General features: G+C 45.1%; 1 protein-coding gene across 1 annotated transcript in view; it reads right to left on the minus strand.

Moving 5' to 3' along the window:
• Positions 1-19,554, minus strand: part of kidins220b (kinase D-interacting substrate 220b) — a 26,735-nt gene extending 7,181 nt beyond the window's left edge. Inside the window, exons 1-23 of the mRNA XM_080857492.1 lie at positions 19,441-19,554; positions 16,442-16,597; positions 16,114-16,212; positions 15,417-15,515; positions 14,689-14,787; positions 14,334-14,435; positions 14,001-14,099; positions 13,576-13,773; positions 12,954-13,052; positions 12,576-12,674; positions 12,105-12,203; positions 11,803-11,980; positions 11,402-11,566; positions 10,941-11,120; positions 9,325-9,490; positions 8,827-8,978; positions 8,251-8,540; positions 7,591-7,731; positions 5,838-6,081; positions 4,706-4,794; positions 3,578-3,722; positions 3,038-3,200; positions 1,215-1,393 (exon numbers count right to left, since the gene is read on the minus strand). Of these exons, the coding sequence (XP_080713618.1) occupies positions 1,215-1,393; positions 3,038-3,200; positions 3,578-3,722; positions 4,706-4,794; positions 5,838-6,081; positions 7,591-7,731; positions 8,251-8,540; positions 8,827-8,978; positions 9,325-9,490; positions 10,941-11,120; positions 11,402-11,566; positions 11,803-11,980; positions 12,105-12,203; positions 12,576-12,674; positions 12,954-13,052; positions 13,576-13,773; positions 14,001-14,099; positions 14,334-14,435; positions 14,689-14,787; positions 15,417-15,515; positions 16,114-16,212; positions 16,442-16,573 (3,217 nt within the window). The 5' untranslated portion in view covers positions 16,574-16,597; positions 19,441-19,554. The remainder of the gene's footprint in view (positions 1-1,214; positions 1,394-3,037; positions 3,201-3,577; positions 3,723-4,705; positions 4,795-5,837; positions 6,082-7,590; positions 7,732-8,250; positions 8,541-8,826; positions 8,979-9,324; positions 9,491-10,940; positions 11,121-11,401; positions 11,567-11,802; positions 11,981-12,104; positions 12,204-12,575; positions 12,675-12,953; positions 13,053-13,575; positions 13,774-14,000; positions 14,100-14,333; positions 14,436-14,688; positions 14,788-15,416; positions 15,516-16,113; positions 16,213-16,441; positions 16,598-19,440) is intronic.
• Between the last annotated feature and the right edge of the window lie 295 nt (positions 19,555-19,849).

Raw genomic sequence — 19,849 nt, forward strand, 5'->3', positions numbered from 1 at the left:
GAGGAGAACAGGGGAGGTGGGAGGAGAGGAGAAAGGAGAGGGGGGAGGGAGAGAAGGGGAAAGACAAGAGGAGAAAGTGGGAGGAAGGAAATAGAGGGGGGGAGGTAAAGGTGGGAGGAAGAGGAAGAAGAGAAGAGAAGGGAGGAAAGAGAGGGGTAAGAGGACAAGAAAAGGTTGGAAGGAGAGAGGAGCCAAAAGCAGATGAGAGACAAGAAAGAGAGTGGAGAGGGAAGGAGAAAAGAGAAGAGAAGGATGCAGAGTTACAGAGGACAGGAAAAGAAAGGAGAGAGAACGAGGAGAAGAGGCATATGAGAGGAGAGATGGGTATGGATGGTTACGGTTATAAAACAGCACAGGAAATGAGAGATGAAGAGCACAGGAGTAGAGGAGAGGAGAAACAAGGAAAGGTTGAAGCGCAGAATATCAGGCCAGAGGAGAGACGGACGTTGGAGAGGGGAGGGGGAGGAGAGAGGAAACGAGAGACAAACAAGGAGAAGAAAGAGCAGTCAGTGTGATGGGAGAGAGCAACAGCAACAGTTGGCTTTGATTAACATAGCGTTCGCCTGCTCTCCGGCCCTTATTGGCATTTCTTAATAAGATTCCGTTCGCTCGCGTTCCAGAACCTCGACCACAGGCTCGCTAAAAGCCTCGTCAGTCGCAGGGGCTGCTCCGGTCGCATTCACTGCACGTCGGCTCCTGCTTTACTGTCCGTACGCTTCGTAAAGTCTTTTTTTAATAGAAGGGGGAAATCACTCCAGCTCCATTCCGTGCCAGTAAAAACAACCACAAATGATTCACAAATCAACCCTTCCCAGCCCAGCACCATAAAAACTTCTGCAGAAAACACAAGAGCACCATACAGCACCTTCAGTGGCAAAATAGTTTTGTCTGCTGCATTAGATTAGATTAAATTAGATTAGATTAGATTAAACCCAGCTTTACAATCATTGTGTAAAGGTACATTCAGTTAGCATCTAACCAGAAGTGCAGAAGGAAAAGCATTTACAGAAAACGTAAGTGGGTGAGTCCTATATGGTACACAATGAAAATGTGCACATATACATGTATATGTGCAAAGAAGTTAGGCTAAACATTGTTTTTATACAGAGATAAAGGAGTATATGTTAGCACTATCTATATTAAACTAATGGGACAATATGCATTACTGTGTCTATAAGGGGGTCCCCATAGGTTCTGGTTAGTGGGCCACTCACCTGCGATGATCTCGCGGAGTTTAGGGTCAAGGTTGATGGTGCAGGGGAGGAAAGTTTTGATGTCACGGGCGCCGAGAATTGGCGTTCGTGACGACAGGAACACCTCAAAGCTGCGTGCGTCGCCGTCGATCTCCAGCAGTGGCTCCACATCTTTGGTGGTAGGAATGTTTTTGGAGATCCTAGAGTGGAGGCACAGTGGAACACACACACACACGTATTTTATTTCACAAGCAAAAAGCTCCTTTCCAAAGATAGTCCCCATTAAATAGATCTACATTCTATCGATTCCTATTTTATGAGATTTCCTTTCATCCTGTTAACCTCGACACCTGATTTATAGACAAGATGAGGTGATGACAGACAAAATATTGCCTCTCCATTATTCACCCATAAAAAACGACACGGCAGACATTAATCTCAAAGGTCACAAAAGCAGGTTTCCACATTTAATGTAGTTCCGGCCTGTCAGGTAGCTGTTGCCAGGGCGATCGGTCTCCTTCAACACAGTCCGATTTGTGAGCTCTGGCTGAGAACTCAGCTCTGACTATGTGTGTGTGTGTGTGTGTGACACAGGAGATGAACGAGGTGCAAAGAACATTCCAGAAGAAACAAGGAGCCGATTGCTTTATTGACAGCCGACAGGATCTGGCACATCGGAGGACTTTCCCCTGGTTCCAGTTTTGGACCCCGTGTGGTTCTGAACCGCAGAAGAAAGGGTCCACTGAACCGGAGCATTGTGTGCAGTCGTAAGGGGCACTGTGGGTGTGTGTCCAGAGTCAACACATGGTGAGATTAGCGCCTTATGCCTTATGCCTTATGCCTTATGCAGAGCTGCTGGGATTTTGCGCTGCTTCACACACTGACAGAACTAAACTCAGATGGTTTCACTTAAGGAGACTTATGGCCTTTTCCGGAAAAACGACTTCAACTTCTGTATAAACCCTCTCCTTAAATATAAAACAGGGTTTTTTTCCGGGTTTTTTTCTTCTGCACACTCTTTAAAAAAAAAAAGATTTTTGTGGCTGCCTTCTGAGGAAAATATCATTTAGGCAGGAATTTTCTTTGAGTCTGTCATTGAAATGTGTGTTCTTGTAGACAATGGCAATGCCATATTATAGTGGCTGCTGTTGTAGTTAAATTAGTAGAATCAGTTAACTTCTGAAAGTATGAAATAAATGAAAATAATAATTTACATTCTGTCACTCTAAAACGAATTAATTCTGTCTCTCTAAAACTAATTAAACATCATTATATAAGTGTAACAATTCTTAATTAGATAAAATGACAGTTTGTGGCATTGATCAAATTAATCAGGAATTGTTTGGTATAACAGACAATATACCAGAAGTTAAGCGTAATTACACCAGACAATAAACATTGTAAACAAAGGACATCGTAATTATGTCATTGTTCACAGTGTTTACAATGTTTGAGTATAATTTCTGGCGTGACTCATTTTAACAAACAACTCAGATTGTTCTGGTGGCCCCTTTCAACATTCTCACCAGAAAAACAAAAGTTTGAACCATTCAGTAACAAAGTTGTGCCAACTTCACACACCAACAAATCGCACGCACACCATCTCAAGACTGTATGTATGTACATATATGTACTGTATGTCCATACATTTGTGTATGTGTCTGTTGCATCAGTGGGTGTGTAGTGTGGTATCATTGTGTGAGTTGTGTTGTGTGTGTGCTGTGTGTGTGTGTGCTGTGTGTGCTGTGTGTGCTGTGTGTGCTGTGTGCTGTGTGCTGTGTGCTGTGTGTGTGTGTGTGTGTGTGTGTGTGTGTGTGTGTGTGTGTGTGTGTGTGTGTGCGAACCTCTCGTAAATGGTCTTGAGTGTTGCCTGGTCTGGGATGCCCTCGGTCTCCTCCAGGAAGAGGATGACCCAGGAGGTGCGGTAGGGCCACTGCTCTGTCAGGTTGATCCAGGAGGCCAGCCGGTCCCAGTTAAACATGATCTGATTGGCCCGCAGCAGACGACCTTGGTAACAAAGGACATCAGTTAAGGGGTGCTATAGGATCCATTACAGTGGCAACATTTATGACTAAATAATAACAGCATTATTGTCATGGTTACTTCATATTCCTCTGCATCCCACACATCTTTTTTTTTTTGTCTGTTTTTGCATTTGTTGCATTTTATCATCCGTCAGTCATTTTGTAAACTGCATTTTTCTGAACTGTCACTTTGCAATCTGGGTGGGGGGGGGGGGGGTGACAAAACAGGAATTAAAAGGACAGCTCTAGAGACTGCTCAGAACATCTTATCTCTATCTCTCTCTCTCTCTCTCTCTCTCTCTCTCTCTCTCTCTCTCTCTCTGTCTCTCTCCCCACCTTCTCTCTCTCCCCATCTCTCACCTGTGACAGAGACGATGTTGAGGAGCCTCTTCATGGTCTGGGGGCTGATGTCGCTGAACCAGTCCTCGGTCACTAGCAGTTTGGTCAGGTCGAAGCTCATCTGCCTGGTGACACTCCGCTGCATCTGACGCCGCCGGTACGTGTCCTATCTCGACCCGACCCAAACCACAGGTCACAGGTCAGCTCAAGCACAGGGAGCTTCATCACAACACCAGCCCAACGTGAATCACTACAACCCCCTCAAACCACATAAGCTAGTCAAGTCATAAAAACATGACTCACTTCCTATGAAGTGCTATCTGTCAGTGCCTGACTTCTATGACTGTCATCACTGGGAGCAGCTGCTTAAAGACGTAGATTTGTATTGAAGTGTTGAGGTGACAGCTTCCCATCTCAGTTCAACTTTAGTATTGGCTCATCTCAATTCATTTAGGAGCCAAAGATCCTTGATCTTACAAGGACCATAAAATGACAAAAGTGTGTGGGTGTGTGTGTGTGTGTGTGTGTGTGTGTGTGTGTGTGTGTGTGTGTGTGTGTGTGTGTGTGTGTGTGTGTGTGTGTGGGAAGGTGTTATAAGTTACTTCAGCAAGACTGAGAGACAGCCTAAAGTCATGCCCCTGCATTTAATCCAAGTATCTGAACACTTCATAAGGTAACTTTCATAAGAGGGAGAAAAAGACACACACACACACACACACACACACACACACACACACACACACACACACACACACACACACACACACACACACACACACACACACACACACACACACACACACACACAGAGGGGTAGAAGTTCCTATGACCTGAGATTGGGATCATAAGGCTGTCTCTGAACTTATAAATAGCTGGTGACTGGTCTATCAGTTGATTCAGTTTCCTGTACTCTCCACCTCATCTGAAGCCTGTGCCTGTGTTTTTCTCCCATGGCTGCTGGAGTGCATTTGAGCTCTTCTGAAAGACTCCCTTACTGTACTCAGATGTTCTAGCACTGGGAACCTGTGCCTTGGTGTGTGTGTGTGTGTGTGTGTGTGTGTGTGTGTGTGTGTGTGTGTGTGTGTGTGTGTGTGTGTGTGTGTGTGTGTGTGTGTTTGTATGTGTGTGTGTGTGGGTGTGGGAACTCACCCTACGGTTGAGTGTGGTCTTGCTGCCAAACTTGGTCAGCTCGCCCAAACTATGCTGTGACAGCTTCCTGTCCAGCTCCTCATGCCAGCCTGTAGACAGAGACAGACAGACAGACAGAAAGACAAAATGAGCGTCAGAGAGATAGAGAAAGAGCGAGAGAGAGAGAGAGAGAGTGATAGAAAGAATGAGTCAGATTGAAAGCTGACATTACAATCACTCAGTAGCCAATGTAAGATGTCAGAACCAGTCATGAGGCCAACAAACCCTTTTGAGTTTTTTGTGTTTTCGTCATTTGCTTTTCAAAAATGTTTCAACTCCCAGGGCTGGATTGAAGCGCTTTTGTGGTTCTGACATATGGCGATATTACCCGACACTATTATACGGAGATACCCCTCCCCATTCTAACACAAAGCCTTTTATAGAAGGGAATGACCTTTCAAGGAAGAGAGTAAGTGTTAAAGAAATCGCCACAGCACACTACGCCTCATTGTTCTTGGAATTTAAGCTTGGTTAAAAGAAAAAAAACGTATACATTTCACGCATGCGTTTGGACACTTATAACACCTCCTTCGTAGGAATTCCATTATGTTCCATCATCTACTTCCAAATGTCAGGGCTTGCCTCAAAATTAAATAATTCTACCTGGACCTGGTTGGTGTTTCGTTTACAGTGGACTTTCTCCTGAGTGTTTTATCTCCTCCCTTAAAGCCACAGGCAATGTCGAAGTATTTAGCATGTGAACAGAACAACTAATGAAGGGGAGGGTGTTAATGCTGTCCTACTGGTGCTGTTACTGAGAAATGTGCACACCTGAGCATTTAACTTATTTTTGGTACTTCTTAAACAGTCATTATATTTGTCAGTGTACTTATCTGAAGGAAAAGCCTTTAAGGTTTATGGCAACGCCATAATCGCGTTGAGGTAATAACGTTGTGTGAAGATTGGATTTGAAAATTCCAATTTTTTCTGCTTCAGCGACGATTTGGCCGAGTTAAGGGTGTTAAAATATTAAAGTATAACACTATTGATATTTTTGGTAATTTCCTTTTCACGAATGTTTAAAACTATTTAGCCATGTCTACCCTGATTCTGTTTAGATTCTGTTTTTGCGGCACAAACAAAAATGTCCTACCGTCGGCGTTGCCAGATTCTCCGTTGGCGGGCACGATGGCCGGAGCACACATCTTCTTGGCGCTGCTCAGTCCACGGCTGTTGAGGAACACGGGCAAGTGCACGATGTTGCGCATGTAGTCGTGGCCGTTGATGTTGGAGTCACGCAGCACGCTGTTCAGGTTCTGGTTGATGGCCTTGATGATTATGTGCGGGTCGCTGGCGAAGACGGAGATGAAGGGGCCCTTGGAGAAGAGCACCCTCACCTGGACGGGTGGAGGATTTACACAAAAAGGGAAAAAATATAATGAACATATGACAAATAAATAATACAAAAATAAAAATGTTTACATTCACAATACAATACAGGGTGCTCCGGGGGTACTGTGGCGCAAGCAGTAGCCCCGTCCATATACGGGCTTGAATGCCCATGGGGACACGGTTTAGAATCCGACCCGCTGTCATTTCCTGATCCCACTGCCCACCTCTTCTCTCCATCTCATTTCCAAACCTTCACTGTCCTATCTCATTAAAGGCAAAAAGCCCAAAAACAAAGAATACATGGTGCTAGTTCAGGCGACTGATTTCATCTAATGTGAACACTAAATCCAATTACAAATGGCATAAACAACACAAGACTGAACTCACATGACGACAATTACCGTATGACTGCTATTGTCAGATGTGGCACGATTCCATTGAAGACAATGTGAGCTCAAAAACATTCCTTGATTTTGGGTTTTTGAGTGATTAGGTTTGTCATGCCACAAATCAAGTACCCCTCAAAGGTATATAAACTTGTAATGAAACTGAGCGAAAACCAAAAGTGAAAGATTTATTGCAAAGACAAATGGTGACATTAAAGGTCTCAAACTAAATAAGGCTCAACATCCCAGACTGGCTGCAGATCTTCCTTGAAAACAAAAGAGCCCTCTCTCGTCCTTGTCCTCGGGCGGGGTTTAAGACAGAGGTCTCATTATGACTGCGCACAACGGCCAAATCACCCAGTTCCCATAGGCACAAAAAACCTGAACTAATTCTATTATGGGCCATGCCAAAGGAGAGCCTCCCTTCACCTCTCCAGGTTTCAGAATAGAGTTTAGAAATAGAATAGAATTAGATCAATCACTTGTCCTGACTAGGGGGACTTGGGAGGGTGGAGAGAGGAGAGAAGATTAAAGGGACTGCCAACGTTTCTTTTGGTGACTCTCTAACTCTAATCACATTGATCTGATCTTACAGATGGATGTGAGTGCTACTGATTGATAGATGGTGAAGAAAACATAATATTTGGAAAACATCATTTGTATGTCTTCTGAAATTCTATGTTTGAGAGGTTTGGCTATACGAATGATCTGAGGTCGGGAGAGCTGGGGTTCTGAGCGTCTGTGATTGGCTATACGAATGATCTGAGGTCATGAGAGCTGGGGTTCTGGGCATCTGTGATTGGCTATACAAATGATCTGAGGTCAGGAGAGCTGGGGTTCTGGGCATCTGTGATTGGCTATACGAATGATCTGAGGTCAAGAGAGGTGGGGTTCTGGGCATCTGTGATTGGCTATACAAATGATCTGAGGTCAGGAGAGCTGGGGTTCTGGGCATCTGTGATTGGCTATACAAATGTTCTGAGGTCAGGAGAGCTGGGGTTCTGGGCATCTGTGATTGGCTATACAAATGTTCTGAGGTCAGGAGAGCTGGGGTTCTGGGCATCTGTGATTGGCTATACAAATGTTCTGAGGTCAGGAGGGCTGGGGTTCTGGTATGCTGGTACTGACCGTGTCCAGCATCTGAAGAACTTTGTCCTGCTCGCAGGAATCTAGCCCGTCAATGATGACCACCAGGCGAGTCTGGTTCTGGGTGAAGCTGTCGATGGTCTTGGCCATCTTCGCCATGAGCTCCACCTCATTCTTCAGCACCTGCAGGACAGCAGACAGGAAATATCATAGAGGTTACTTACCACAGCGCAAGCAGGTTTGTTTGTGTTTGTGTTTCTACTTTTGTAACTCACCATTTAAAAGCGTGTGTGTGTGTGTGTGTGTGTGTGTGTGTGTGTGTGTGTGTGTGTGTGTGTGCACATGAAAGTGTGTGGTCACCTTCATGAAGCCCTCGCTCTTAAGCTTGTGCATGCGGTTGATGGAGATGTACAGATGCATGCAAAAACTGCACGCATGTGTGTCTGTGTATGTATGTATGTGTGTGTGTGTGTGTGTGTGTGTTTGTGGCACATGCCTAACCTTCATGAAGCCCTCACTCTTGAGCTTGTTCATGCGGTTGATGTTGTATGAACGTATGTATGTATGTATGTATGTATGAGTGTGTGTGTGTGTGTGTGTGTGTGTGTGTGTGTGTGTGTGTGTGTGTGTGTGTGTGTGTGTGTGTGTGTGTGTATATGTGTGTGTTTGTGTGTGTATGTGTGTTTGTGGCACATGCCTAACCTTCATGAAGCCCTCGCTCTTGAGCTTGTTCATGCGGTTGGCAGCGTTGTGCAGGCGCTTGCGCTGCGAGTTGAGCACTGAGTCGGCCACCTGCCACCAGGTGCGGACGTTGAGCAACAGGGCCAGGCCCACCACGCTCGCCATGGCCACCAGCACCGCATTCGCCGTCTGGTTGTGGCGGTCCACCTGGAAGACGGCCAGCAGCGTCATGCCGGTGATCAGACAGCCCAGGATGAAGAGGAAGATGATGAAGGACGGGATGCAGCACGTCTTCTTCCACGACTTCTTCCCTATTGGGTGGGGATAGAGGGATAGAAAGGGAGAGAGAGAGAGAGAGAGAAGAGAGAGAGAGGGGGGGGGGGGGGGGGGGTTAAGCACTTATAGCTGAGAGTCGTGATGTTCTAAGACTTGGTAGGCAATAATTTGTCCATCATCATTTGTAACTGAATAGCTATTTGGACAAGAAATCGGTCTCCTCGGGCTTGGAGATAATGTTGGAGCCACAGCAATTTCAAACGTGTTGTTTGCAAACCATGATAGTGCACTGGACATCACAAGAGAGACACACTCTCTCACCTTGGGTGTCTTCCGTCTTGAAGACGCGGAAGAGTCGGGTGGCCAGGAAGCCAAACTCCCTCTCACACGCGTCGGAGAGTGTGGCGATCATCTCCGCCATAGACGTCTCTCCTCCCACACTGGACAGACGGTTGTAGTCTGTGAACAGGAACCTGGGAGGAGAACACAGACACATGAGAACAAGAGCATTCACATCACTGTGTCGAGTAAGTCTGTAAACATGTCAACTGTGTATGACCTTTAAGCATGTGTGTGTGTGTGTGTGTGTGTGTGTGTATATGTGTGCGTGTGTGTGTGTGTGTGTGTGTGTGTGTGTGAAAGAATATTTGTCAATGTTTTCATATTATACCTGAGAGATAATTGAGGTGATTATCAGTTTAACCCACATCAATTTGCAAATGAATGAGTGAATGAGTGAATGAATGAATGAATGAATGAATGAATGTATGTGTGTGTGTGTGTGTGTGTGTGTGTGTGTGTGTGTGTGTGTGTTTATACCTGACAGGAAGCGCTCGAGTGGTCTGCTCTGGTAGTTCGGGCGGGTTGACAAACATGAGCTTGAGGATGAGCTCCAGGTATCCGATGTGGCGAGCCAGACGAGTGCTGATCTGCCAGGCCCAGGCCCAGCTTTCGCCCTCCCGACGGCTGCCGAAGTACACCACCACTGCACACAGGAGGCGATAATGAGACTTAGCTTAACTCCTGAACCAGCAGGGATGTGCCAAACATTTGGTGGTCAATCAAATTCGTAGGCCTACTGCAAGTGTTGTCACTCTTTGAACACTGGTCATCACGTTGACTTGTACGTTGTCATTTTATTAGTATTTTCAAATAGGTGTCATGAGAACACCTACAGGCCCAATGTATCACTTTTTCAGTGTGCAGTCTGCTTTACTCTTCTACAGTTAGCGGAATCCCTATCACGGGTAGGGGGTAGAGGGGAAACATGTCTCTGAGATGTGCTTACCATGTGGGTGAGTAAACAAAACTAAAAAAACTAAAACAAAAAAAGATCAGCTGACAGTGTGGTTTCAAGCGAAGCTCTAGACTAGACCATTGCTTCAAAGCTGTGTTGCTTTAATTTGAGACGCGTATCGAGTAGGGGTGTAAAAAAGAATCGTTTTGCATCGATGCATCGATCCAACAGCCGACGATACGATGCATCGACACGTCCGCAAGAGTATTTTTTTTTTACATTTTGTTGCTAGTGCACTTTGATGAGTATTTTTATTTTATAGTGAATGAAGTAGGCCTACAGGGGTATTTTTCGTTACCATTTGCTGCTACTAGTGCACATTTGCACTCATTGCACTGATTTTGTGGAGCATTGTCATTTTAAATTGAATTAACTACAGGCCTATTTTTTGTTACCGTCTGCTGCTAGTGCACTTTTGCACTGATTTTGTTGAGTATTGTTATTCTATAGTGAATGTGGTATAGGCCTATTTTTGTTACTTAACACTTTACAGTACTTTTTGATGCAAGGCCTTTCAGAATCTATAACAGGGGCATTATTATTTTTCAGTGAATGAGGTTGTCATAGGCCTAGGTGGAGTACAACTTTTCTACTTCTGTTATTGGCTGTTGTTTCTCAAATAAAATGCATAACGATATAACAGCTTTCATTGATTTATTTCAAATCTGAAACAGTGTCTAGCCTGTAAGGTAAAAAAAAGAACAAATGAATCGAATCGAATCGAAATCGAATCGTATCGTGGTGTATTCATGAGTATCGAAAATAATCGAATCATTGGGTCAGGAAATCGATACTGAATCGAATCGCCATGATGGGTGTGATTTACACCCCTAGTATCGAGCCACCCATCCCTACTGAACAGGCATTAACCTGGTGCCTTGACAAAAATGACTTTCTGTGATATTTCATTGACTGATTTATCCAACGTTGCACTGCCCTCTACTGCTTCCTATATGCAATTGCTATCTGCAACATTTGGATCAATTTTGTATTTATAGACCTCTTCACCTTGATAATGTCAAACTAGGCTACTCTATACTCTGTGTGTATGAGCGTGCAAACACTGTTGGTGTCAATATGAGCCCAGCGGAATGCCTTGGATGTGACTGTGGCGTTTTGCCAATGCTTGGAGACTCACCAAAGAAGACGTAGAGCAGAGCCAACAGGCTGAGGGACACGGCCACGGCCAGCTTGGGGTCCACGGTGAAGCCCATCACCAGGGCGACGGAGCCACAGAAGAGCAGCGACAGCACCACCACCAGCCAGGAGAACTGGAACAGGGGCTCTACCTGCTGGCCAGCGAACGTCTTCATTTCATCTGGACGAAGGAGACAGGGTTGTGGGTTACGGTTGGAGGAGGATGGGTGGAAAGGAGAATGCAGAGAAAGTGAGATGGGTAAAGAGAAGGGTATAGAGAAAAGATAGAGAAAGGGGAAAAGGGTAGGGAGAGGAATTAAGAAATGCTAAAATGAGAGAACCTACAAGTAGAAGAGAAGTCAATAGAAATCGGATGTTCACAACAATAGAGTGGCTCAGGGCACGGAACACCTACAGAGCAATCCAGTGAGTAGAGAATCCGACCCTGCGTGTATCTCTTACCCTCCAGTTTCTTGAGCAGGAAGGACTTGCCGCTGCCCCACTGGGCGTAGAGGCCCACACAGATGGGCGGCTGCATGGTGGGCTCGCTCAAGATGTCCGCCAGGGCGCTGCTGTACAGGTCGTAGCCCAACATGTCCCCGTCAGTTTCAGTGGGGGAGAGATGACCTGGGAGGGAGAGAGAGAGAGAAAGAGAGAGAGAGATACAGAAAAAAGATTTAAAGAGAGAGGTCACGAGAAACAATGTGCCATCCAGTATAACATACGTATTGTTTCTTTGGATTCAAAGTAAAAGATATTCTCTATTGCTAGAAAATCAAATATCCTTTACAATGGATAGTCACAATTTCACTGCTCATAAATACAAGTACTGTTATTTCTGCGCAGATCCAGAGGAGACTCACGGGCGCCAAAGATCTGGGTGAGGATGCTCTTCTGGTGACTGCAGTCGATGTTGTAGGGCGTCTCCCCGGCCTTGTTGGGGCGGTACAGCAGGCGGCCATCTTTAGGGTTCCTCAGGAGGAGCTCAGCCAGACGGCGGCTTCGCCCGCGAATGGCAATGTGGAGCGGGGTGTCCCCTCTCTGGGTGAGAGAAGAAGAGGGACGAATGCACAGTGCATCAATACAGTCAAACTCGACTAATAAAGAGAACACACAAATACACTACACATTATACACATTAATTCCAGTGATGGCAAGTCCTTACCTTGTCCACAGCCGACACCTTGGCCCCCTTGTCCAGCAGCAGCTCCACAATGTCAATGTTCCTCATCTTAGTGGCTTTGATGAGAGGAGTCTCCCCGTCCTGCACACAGAGAGACACACACACACACACACACACACAGAGGGACGCACCCCAATTAGAACTGCATGGCATCAAAAGACATAAACTAAAAGTATACAGAGCATCATTCATATTAGATTACCAAACGCTGAAGAAATAATTGGCTAAGCCTTGTCAGGAAATTATATTTTTATCTTCTCCTTGGAAGACTATTTCTGTCTCGAACTACAGTGTTATCTTCACAAACAGTATAATAATGTAAAAATAGAACTGTATAACGTTTTTTGTATGTCTCATGTCTCGCATTTTCTTGTCTATGACCACGTGTTCTCTCAAGTATGAGGCTACCCAATCTCCCTTTAAGCAGAGTGTGCTGATATGAGCGCACCGTACCTTAGTGGTATTCTCGGTGTCAGGGTTGCACTGAAGGATGTCCCTAACCATGGTGGCGTTGCCTTTCTCTACCGCCCAGTAGAGGGCAGTCTTGTTGTCCTGAGGGAAGAGCAAACAGAGAGAGTGGTCAAAGGCAGACACGCACAAACACAGCCAAGTCCAAGTGGTGAGAGGTATGCAGGAATGTGTTTGTGGTTTGTTTGTGTGTGTGTGTGTGTGTGTGTGTGTGTGTGTGTGTGTGTGTGTGTGTGTGTGTGAGTGTGTTATTTGAGTACTGAGAGTGTAGCTATGTATGCGGTGTGGTAGATTTGAATGTCTGTGTGTGTGTGTTTGTATGAGTGTGTAAGTGGGCAAGGGGGTGTGAAGGGTGTGTGATACCTGGCCCCTGATGTCAATGTCAGCGTATTTGTGCAGCAAAGCTCGGACAATCTCCACATGTCCTCCTCTCACTGCTCCAATCAGCACTGTGTCACCACTCTGAGAAAACACACACACACACACAATATTAAGATATACACAGAACATACACACATACGTACCATCAAATAGGCATTTTTTCACAAGGATACAGAGAATACAATTACTGATAATAATGTGCATAACTTTTGGACATAAAGAACATATGTACATATTAAAAAAAATGTTAAGCTTAATGAAATGCCATAACTTAATGTTGGTTGATCTTATCTGAGTATGCGATGTGCCATGCCTCTCTTGTTATTTATAATCTTGGATCAAGTTCTGTTCAGCGCTTAATTATGTCCGTCCAGCATGGGCCTCTCTGTCTCACCCTGTCTGGTATGTTGACATAGGTCTCTGTCTCACCCTGTCTGGTATGTTGACATAGGTCTCTGTCTCACCCTGTCTGGTATGTTGACATAGGTCTCTGTCTCACCCTGTCTGGTATGTTGACATAGGTCTCTGTCTCACCCTGTCTGGTATGTTGACATAGGTCTCTGTCTCACCCTGTCTGGTATGTTGACATAGGTCTCTGTCTCACCCTGTCTGGTATGTTGACATAGGTCCCGGCATCCAGGAGGTCCTGCACGATCTCGGTGTAGCCCTCCTTCGCGGCAATCATGAGGGCGGTGTTGCCATCCTTGTCGGTCATGTTGACATTTGGGTTCCTCTTCAGAAGCTCCTTCACCACCTCCGTGTACCCGCCTTTCACCGCCACGATCAGCGCCGTCATGGAGTTCTACAGGAAAGAGGGCGGTGGTCGATGGACCGGTGAGGATTTACAAAACGGCTTATCGTGAGGTATTAGGGTTAAAATCATTTCTGGATGTATTTCTTTGAAATAAGGTCTTTTTTAAACATAATTTAAAAAGTATCGTACTTTCAAACATAATTTAAAAAGTATCGTTCAAAATCTGTGACCCCCTCCTACCCTCCCTTCCCCTCATGGCATTTGCGAGTACATACCGCCCCCTCCTGGTCAACGTCTGCGCCGTTCTCCAGCAGGTGCATCACGCATTCATAGTGGCCCTTTCTGGAGGCCCAAATCAGCGGGGTGGTGCCATACTGAACGAGAGACACACAAAGAGACGAGTACATATAACAACACACCGGAGCAGGCCAAACTCAACCCAACAGGTTCAATTTCGCTGTGTCAAGTCTATCATTAGATTTGATGTTACGGTGTAGTTTTCTGTAAATACATGTCTGCAAAGTCACATGTTTAGAAAAGGCTAAAATCTCAAGGTTCCAGCTAACGGGTGCGAGTCAGCGGGTTCAGGTCAGCGGGTTCACTCTCACCTTGTCTGAACAGTTGACCTTTGCCCCGTGCTTGAGGAGCAGGTGGACAATCTCTGTGTGGCCGCGCCCCGCCGCCCAGATGATGGGGTACACGCTGTACTGCTGCAGTGGAAGAAGAACATGAACACAGAACAAGAAGACAGAACATGAAGGAACATGCGGAACCTGAAGAGCATGCTGAATACTAGGACTACTGGTTTCAGGGAGGTTAAGAGGGTGAGGTTTTTCAAGGTGAAGTTCCTTCCATGACAATATCAACAGCTCTGTCGTTTGTTTATTTGTGGTAATGTTTTTGTTTATTTGTGTGTATGTTTTATGTGTACGTTTAGGGTGCATCAGCTGTGTTGCCTCTTACATGTCCTGTGGTGTTAGGGTTGGCTTCATTTTCCAGGAGAACTTTGGTGACCTCCTCGCGACCTTTATAAGCCGCCCACATGAGCGCAGTCCAGCCTCCCTGGAAGACACACACACACACACACACACACACACACACACACACACACACACACACACACACACACACACACACACACACACATTAGACATCAGCACTGTAAACAGTGACTGTCTGCTGTATAAACTGTATACAATGGCTATCTGCTGTAACTGGAGAAGTGAATAATATACCAGCAGTAGCAGCAGTCTGCAATTCTTCATCATATTCTTAAATAAAGGATCACATTTCTGATGTTATCTGGATGAAGGTCTCCGTTTGGACTTCACTTCAATATCAGGTTCATGTCACATGCAAGCGCCAGTCACATGAATGAAACAAAGTTAGAAGGTGTATGTCCTTGCTAAGGGAAGTGTGCATGAGACTATATGCCCCACAACATGCTCTTTAGTGTGGTTTTCTGCATTTTAAGACTGCTGCGCTTATTAAGTAGACATATGATATATTATATTATATTATATTTAAATTGTATTTATTTTTGTCTGTCTACCTTAATTTTCTCCGGTGCCTATACTCTTTATAATGCTGCTCATGTTTCTCTAATTGTCCTTCTCTCTCAGGTATGTACAGTGTGTGTGTGTGTGTGTGTGTGTTTGTGTGTGTTTGTATGCACACCGCACACGCCTTACCATGTCCCTGTGCTCGATGTAAGCACTGCTCTCCAGCAGCTCGTTGACCACTTCCACATGGCCCTCTTTTGCTGCACAGATGAGAGCAGACCAGCAGTCCTGCAGAGGAGGGAGGGAGGGAGGGAGGGAGAGAGCAAGAAAGAAAAAAGAGGGGGGATCCGACAGAAGAAAACAGAAAGACACAGTAAATCAGTATGTGTGAGAGAGGCAGGGGGGAGTCTCAACGGAAGGTGAGAGAGAGGGGGAGGGGACAGAGAAAAAGGCAAGAGATGGGGTCTGGTCACCATGGCAACTGGCACACAAAAGAGCAGTGTTGCTAAGGAGACCTGTGGAACTAGCCTGAGGGTGCTGTGCAAGAGAGGGTGCCAGTATGTCGGCTGGGTGTGTGTGTGTGTGTATGAAACAAAGAAGAGGTGGAATGTGTTTATGTCGAGGCAGAGGGAGAGTGTCTGAATGTTTGATTATGTGCATGTGAGGGTTGAGTGTATGGGCGGTGTGTGCGTGTGTGTGTGTGTGCGTGTGTGTGTGTGTGTGTGTGTGTGTGTGTGTGTGTGTGTGTGTGTGTGTGTGTGTGTGTGTGTGTGTGTGTGTGTGTGTGTGTGTGTGTGTGTGTGTGTGTGTGTGTGTGTGTGTGTGTGCGTGACAGATAGAGAGTGAAGGAGAGAGAGCCTGAGGAAGAGAGAGAGTGTGGACTCACCACATCATCTAGGTTGACGTTGGCTCCCCTTCTGATGAGTTCCTGGATTATCTCCATACTCCCCTGCTCTGCTGCCAGCATCAGAGGAGTCTGTCCATTCTAGAGAGAGAGAGAGAGAGAGAGAGAGAGAGAGAGAGAGAAAGAAAGAGCATATCATTCACATTCTTTTCCTCTCTCACTGAAGAGTTATTTCATATACTTGTACAGATACATTTGGCAGCTTGAACAGGGGGTTCAAGGTCAAAGACCTCTTGCTCGGTATGCCTTCAACACTAATGAATTTGTGTCCAGTGTGCGTGTGTGTGTGTGTGTGTGTGTGTCTGCTTACATCACTGCGTCCGTCCACCTCCTTGAACTTGTCCAGGTGTGCTTTTAGCGCAGCCAGGTTCTCCTCTTCCACATAGCCGAAGAGGTTCTGGATGGCCATGGTGGTCATCTTGATGGACGTGGTGGTGTCCATGGTGACGGTTCAACTCTTGTGCACCTGAGTGGAAGACCAGCTCCATCAAAAATGCGACCATGGCAACAAGGGGGGGGGGGGGGGGGGGGGGAGGGGGAGAGTTTGGTGATTTCTCCACGCTGATTAACCTATTATATACTGTAACACTATATTTCGATAGAGGTAGCCTTTACACAATATTTCAGGAATTAGCAAAAAACAGAACCTTTAAAAAATAAAAAAAAAACCTTTCCATATTTTCCTTATTTTCTAGATGCTGTTTTAGGAGAAAACTATTACAGAGAGAAACAGACTGGAACTCATTGGGAGCTAAGAATACCTGTGGTTATCAGTAGAGCACAGGCAGCACATATAGCACACACACACACACACACACACACACACACACACACACACACACACACACACACACACACACACACACACACACACACACACACACACACACACACACACACACACACACACACAGCTCAGTTCAAACATAGGCAGGAGGGAGGAGGGAGAGATGGAGCTCTGCTCAGTTTCCCACTGGGTTTGTTTACCTTGTTTAAATGTCAGGATGGAAACGGGGCACTCAGAAGCGTGCCAGGTGACAGACCAAGGAGATAGACCAGAATGAGAAAGCCACAGATAGGAAGAGAAAGAGAGAGGGGGGGAGAAAGAGAGAGAGAGAGAGCGAGAGAGAGAGAGAGGGTCCGTCCTTCAAATGTCATTAGAGGAACGCAGATAGGCTAGATTGGGAGCTGTCTAAGATAAGGACCACGACAGCAGGTGTTCTCACAGCCAAAATTAGATAGGCAAACTTTCCTCTCTGATCTCTCTTTCTCAATGTTTATTATCTTTGCCCTCTTTCAAGCAGTCCTTCAGGAGGAAATCCTGGCCATCTTATCATTAAGCCGACTAATAACTGAACTAGGCATCACACTCCTCAAACTCCATATTCTCTGGACACCCCACGTGATATTATCTTTGATCCCATATGGGTTACATGTGAAGGAACTACCAACAGGGCTATCTTCACCTCACAGTCATGATCTCAATCAATCATCCAATCATGTGGACAAACTTTTGTTAGGTATTTACCTTGTATACAATCTTGCAGCTGTGGCTTTGCATGCACAGACCAAGAAACATCCATCAACCAACAATGTATTGGCTACATTAAATGGTCATAAAAATGCCCTGTTCTGATTTCATGGCCAAATCTCTGTAATACCAAATAATAATAAGGGAAATGCCATGTCAGACCTGAGTTGGATATGTTATAGTACCATCAAATAGCACACGAATGAGACCACCGATCACAGACAACAAAGAGAAGATGGCAGCCGTGCATCAAAGCGCCTCAACCAAGCATCATCCAAGCAAAACACCTTCTCTGACTTACACGCACACAAACAAACATGCACACAAACACACACCCATACGTACACACATCCATAAACACATGCACCTCTGAAGCAGGTTTGTGTGTAACACAATGTAGGTTATTGCAGAATCCCTACCTGTCCTTGAGATCTATGTGGGTGAACAGGCCTACATTTACCGTGGAGAATGTCAGGCAGGCTATGGTATGTGCTTGCAGGGCTTCTGCATTATGTATGAGGGCTAACGCCTAGTCTCTCTGTATGCTTTGATAGAAAAGGCAAACTGTGTCTGAGTGTGTCTGTGAGGATGGGTATGGTGGCGGCCACACAAGCTTGTTTATCAGGCATTACAGCGGGTATTAGGATGTAATATTACAGAGGCATGTAGCTCATTATCCTGTATACAAGTGGGTCAATAACCTACCAATATTGTTCTACTAGTTCAGACATATTAAAATTATTCCATTAGTCTTGGAGGTGATATAATTAGAGGTGAATCTAATTACATTCAATCAAATGAAGCAGATTAATCTCGAACAGACGTTTCCCCTGTTCTCTATGTCAATACCAGTTTTGTCTAACTCCGCTACTGTAGGTACATTGTAACTGATGCGTCTGTTTATGTAATTACACAAGATAACGCGATCAATAACCAAACATATCACACAGTCACATACAATCAAGAAGAATTTGATTAACCTATTCTTACATTACATCTCGTCTCCAGTCTGTAAATGTATGTAGGCTATAGCCTTTCGTTTTGTTTGCAACTTAATTAATCGATGTGTAACATTAATTTGCATATTTATAAAATCATAGTCTGCACGTCAATGTTACACAGACGTTCACAACTTGTCGTAGCTCAGATTCAGTTTATCCAGTTGAACAAATAACATTTACAGGATGTAGTATTTCATTTCATTTTTAACGACTGTTTTGAGAACAAGTATGCATGCACATCCTATTTCAGTGGTTATGGGAGCCCCGCTCAGACATTCCGACGGGGACGCGCATCAAGCGGGCGACTATCTGCCATGATGACCCTTTTAACGACCTTACCCAATTCTGCATAGTGTTTTCACAAAAACTTAATATTATTTCAGTCCTACAATTTTGTCACCACATAGACTACCTAGTTAGTAGGTCTTAATAATGTCGCATATTCAATTTCAACCATTCCGTCACAAGGGAAACAATGTAAGATATCATGATGTACCGACCTTCCCATTGCATTGTCAACATGATCAGATACTTACCGTAATAATATATTCAACTCATGGCAGTGGAATATTAAGACGTTATTAATCAAATGTCTCGATCTCTCTTGAGCTAGCTATGATGAATAGCTAACTGGGCTTGTGTGCAGGCTAGCTAGCTAGCTGACATTAGATTTGCATGAACCAGAGTGGAGCCAACAAACTGTCAATCAAGCAGGCACGGACATGGCCAAACATCGCTTTCGTGAAATTCATCTCGAACATAAAACGGGATATTTACCTTGAATCAAGAGAAAGTACACGGTTTCGTTAAATCGACGATGCCCGTCAGTCTTTTTTGCGAGCTCAACTAGATATATTTACTTCCCATCTTCGACATCAGCCATCTTGGGAGACAGAATAGCACCACTGTTACAGGCTGTTACAGAGCCGCTTCTTCACAGCCTGGTGCCGCTGCGCTCATTGGGCTACTTCAACGCCTACGCGACTGGTGTGACGTGCAACAGTGGACAGTAACAGGATGGACTCCTTTGGCGCAGTTGCAACTGGATAAACTAAAAGGGCCACTGTAATAAGAAGGTTATATTGGATGTCTACTGAACCATCATTAACACACATTTGTTGTTAAATAATAGTTTATTGGTTTATTACTAAGAAAGTTCAGATTTGTGAAAATACAGGTTCAACTT

This window comes from Sprattus sprattus (genome assembly GCF_963457725.1).
Source record: "Sprattus sprattus genome assembly, chromosome: 2".
Classification (NCBI taxonomy): domain Eukaryota; kingdom Metazoa; phylum Chordata; class Actinopteri; order Clupeiformes; family Clupeidae; genus Sprattus; species Sprattus sprattus.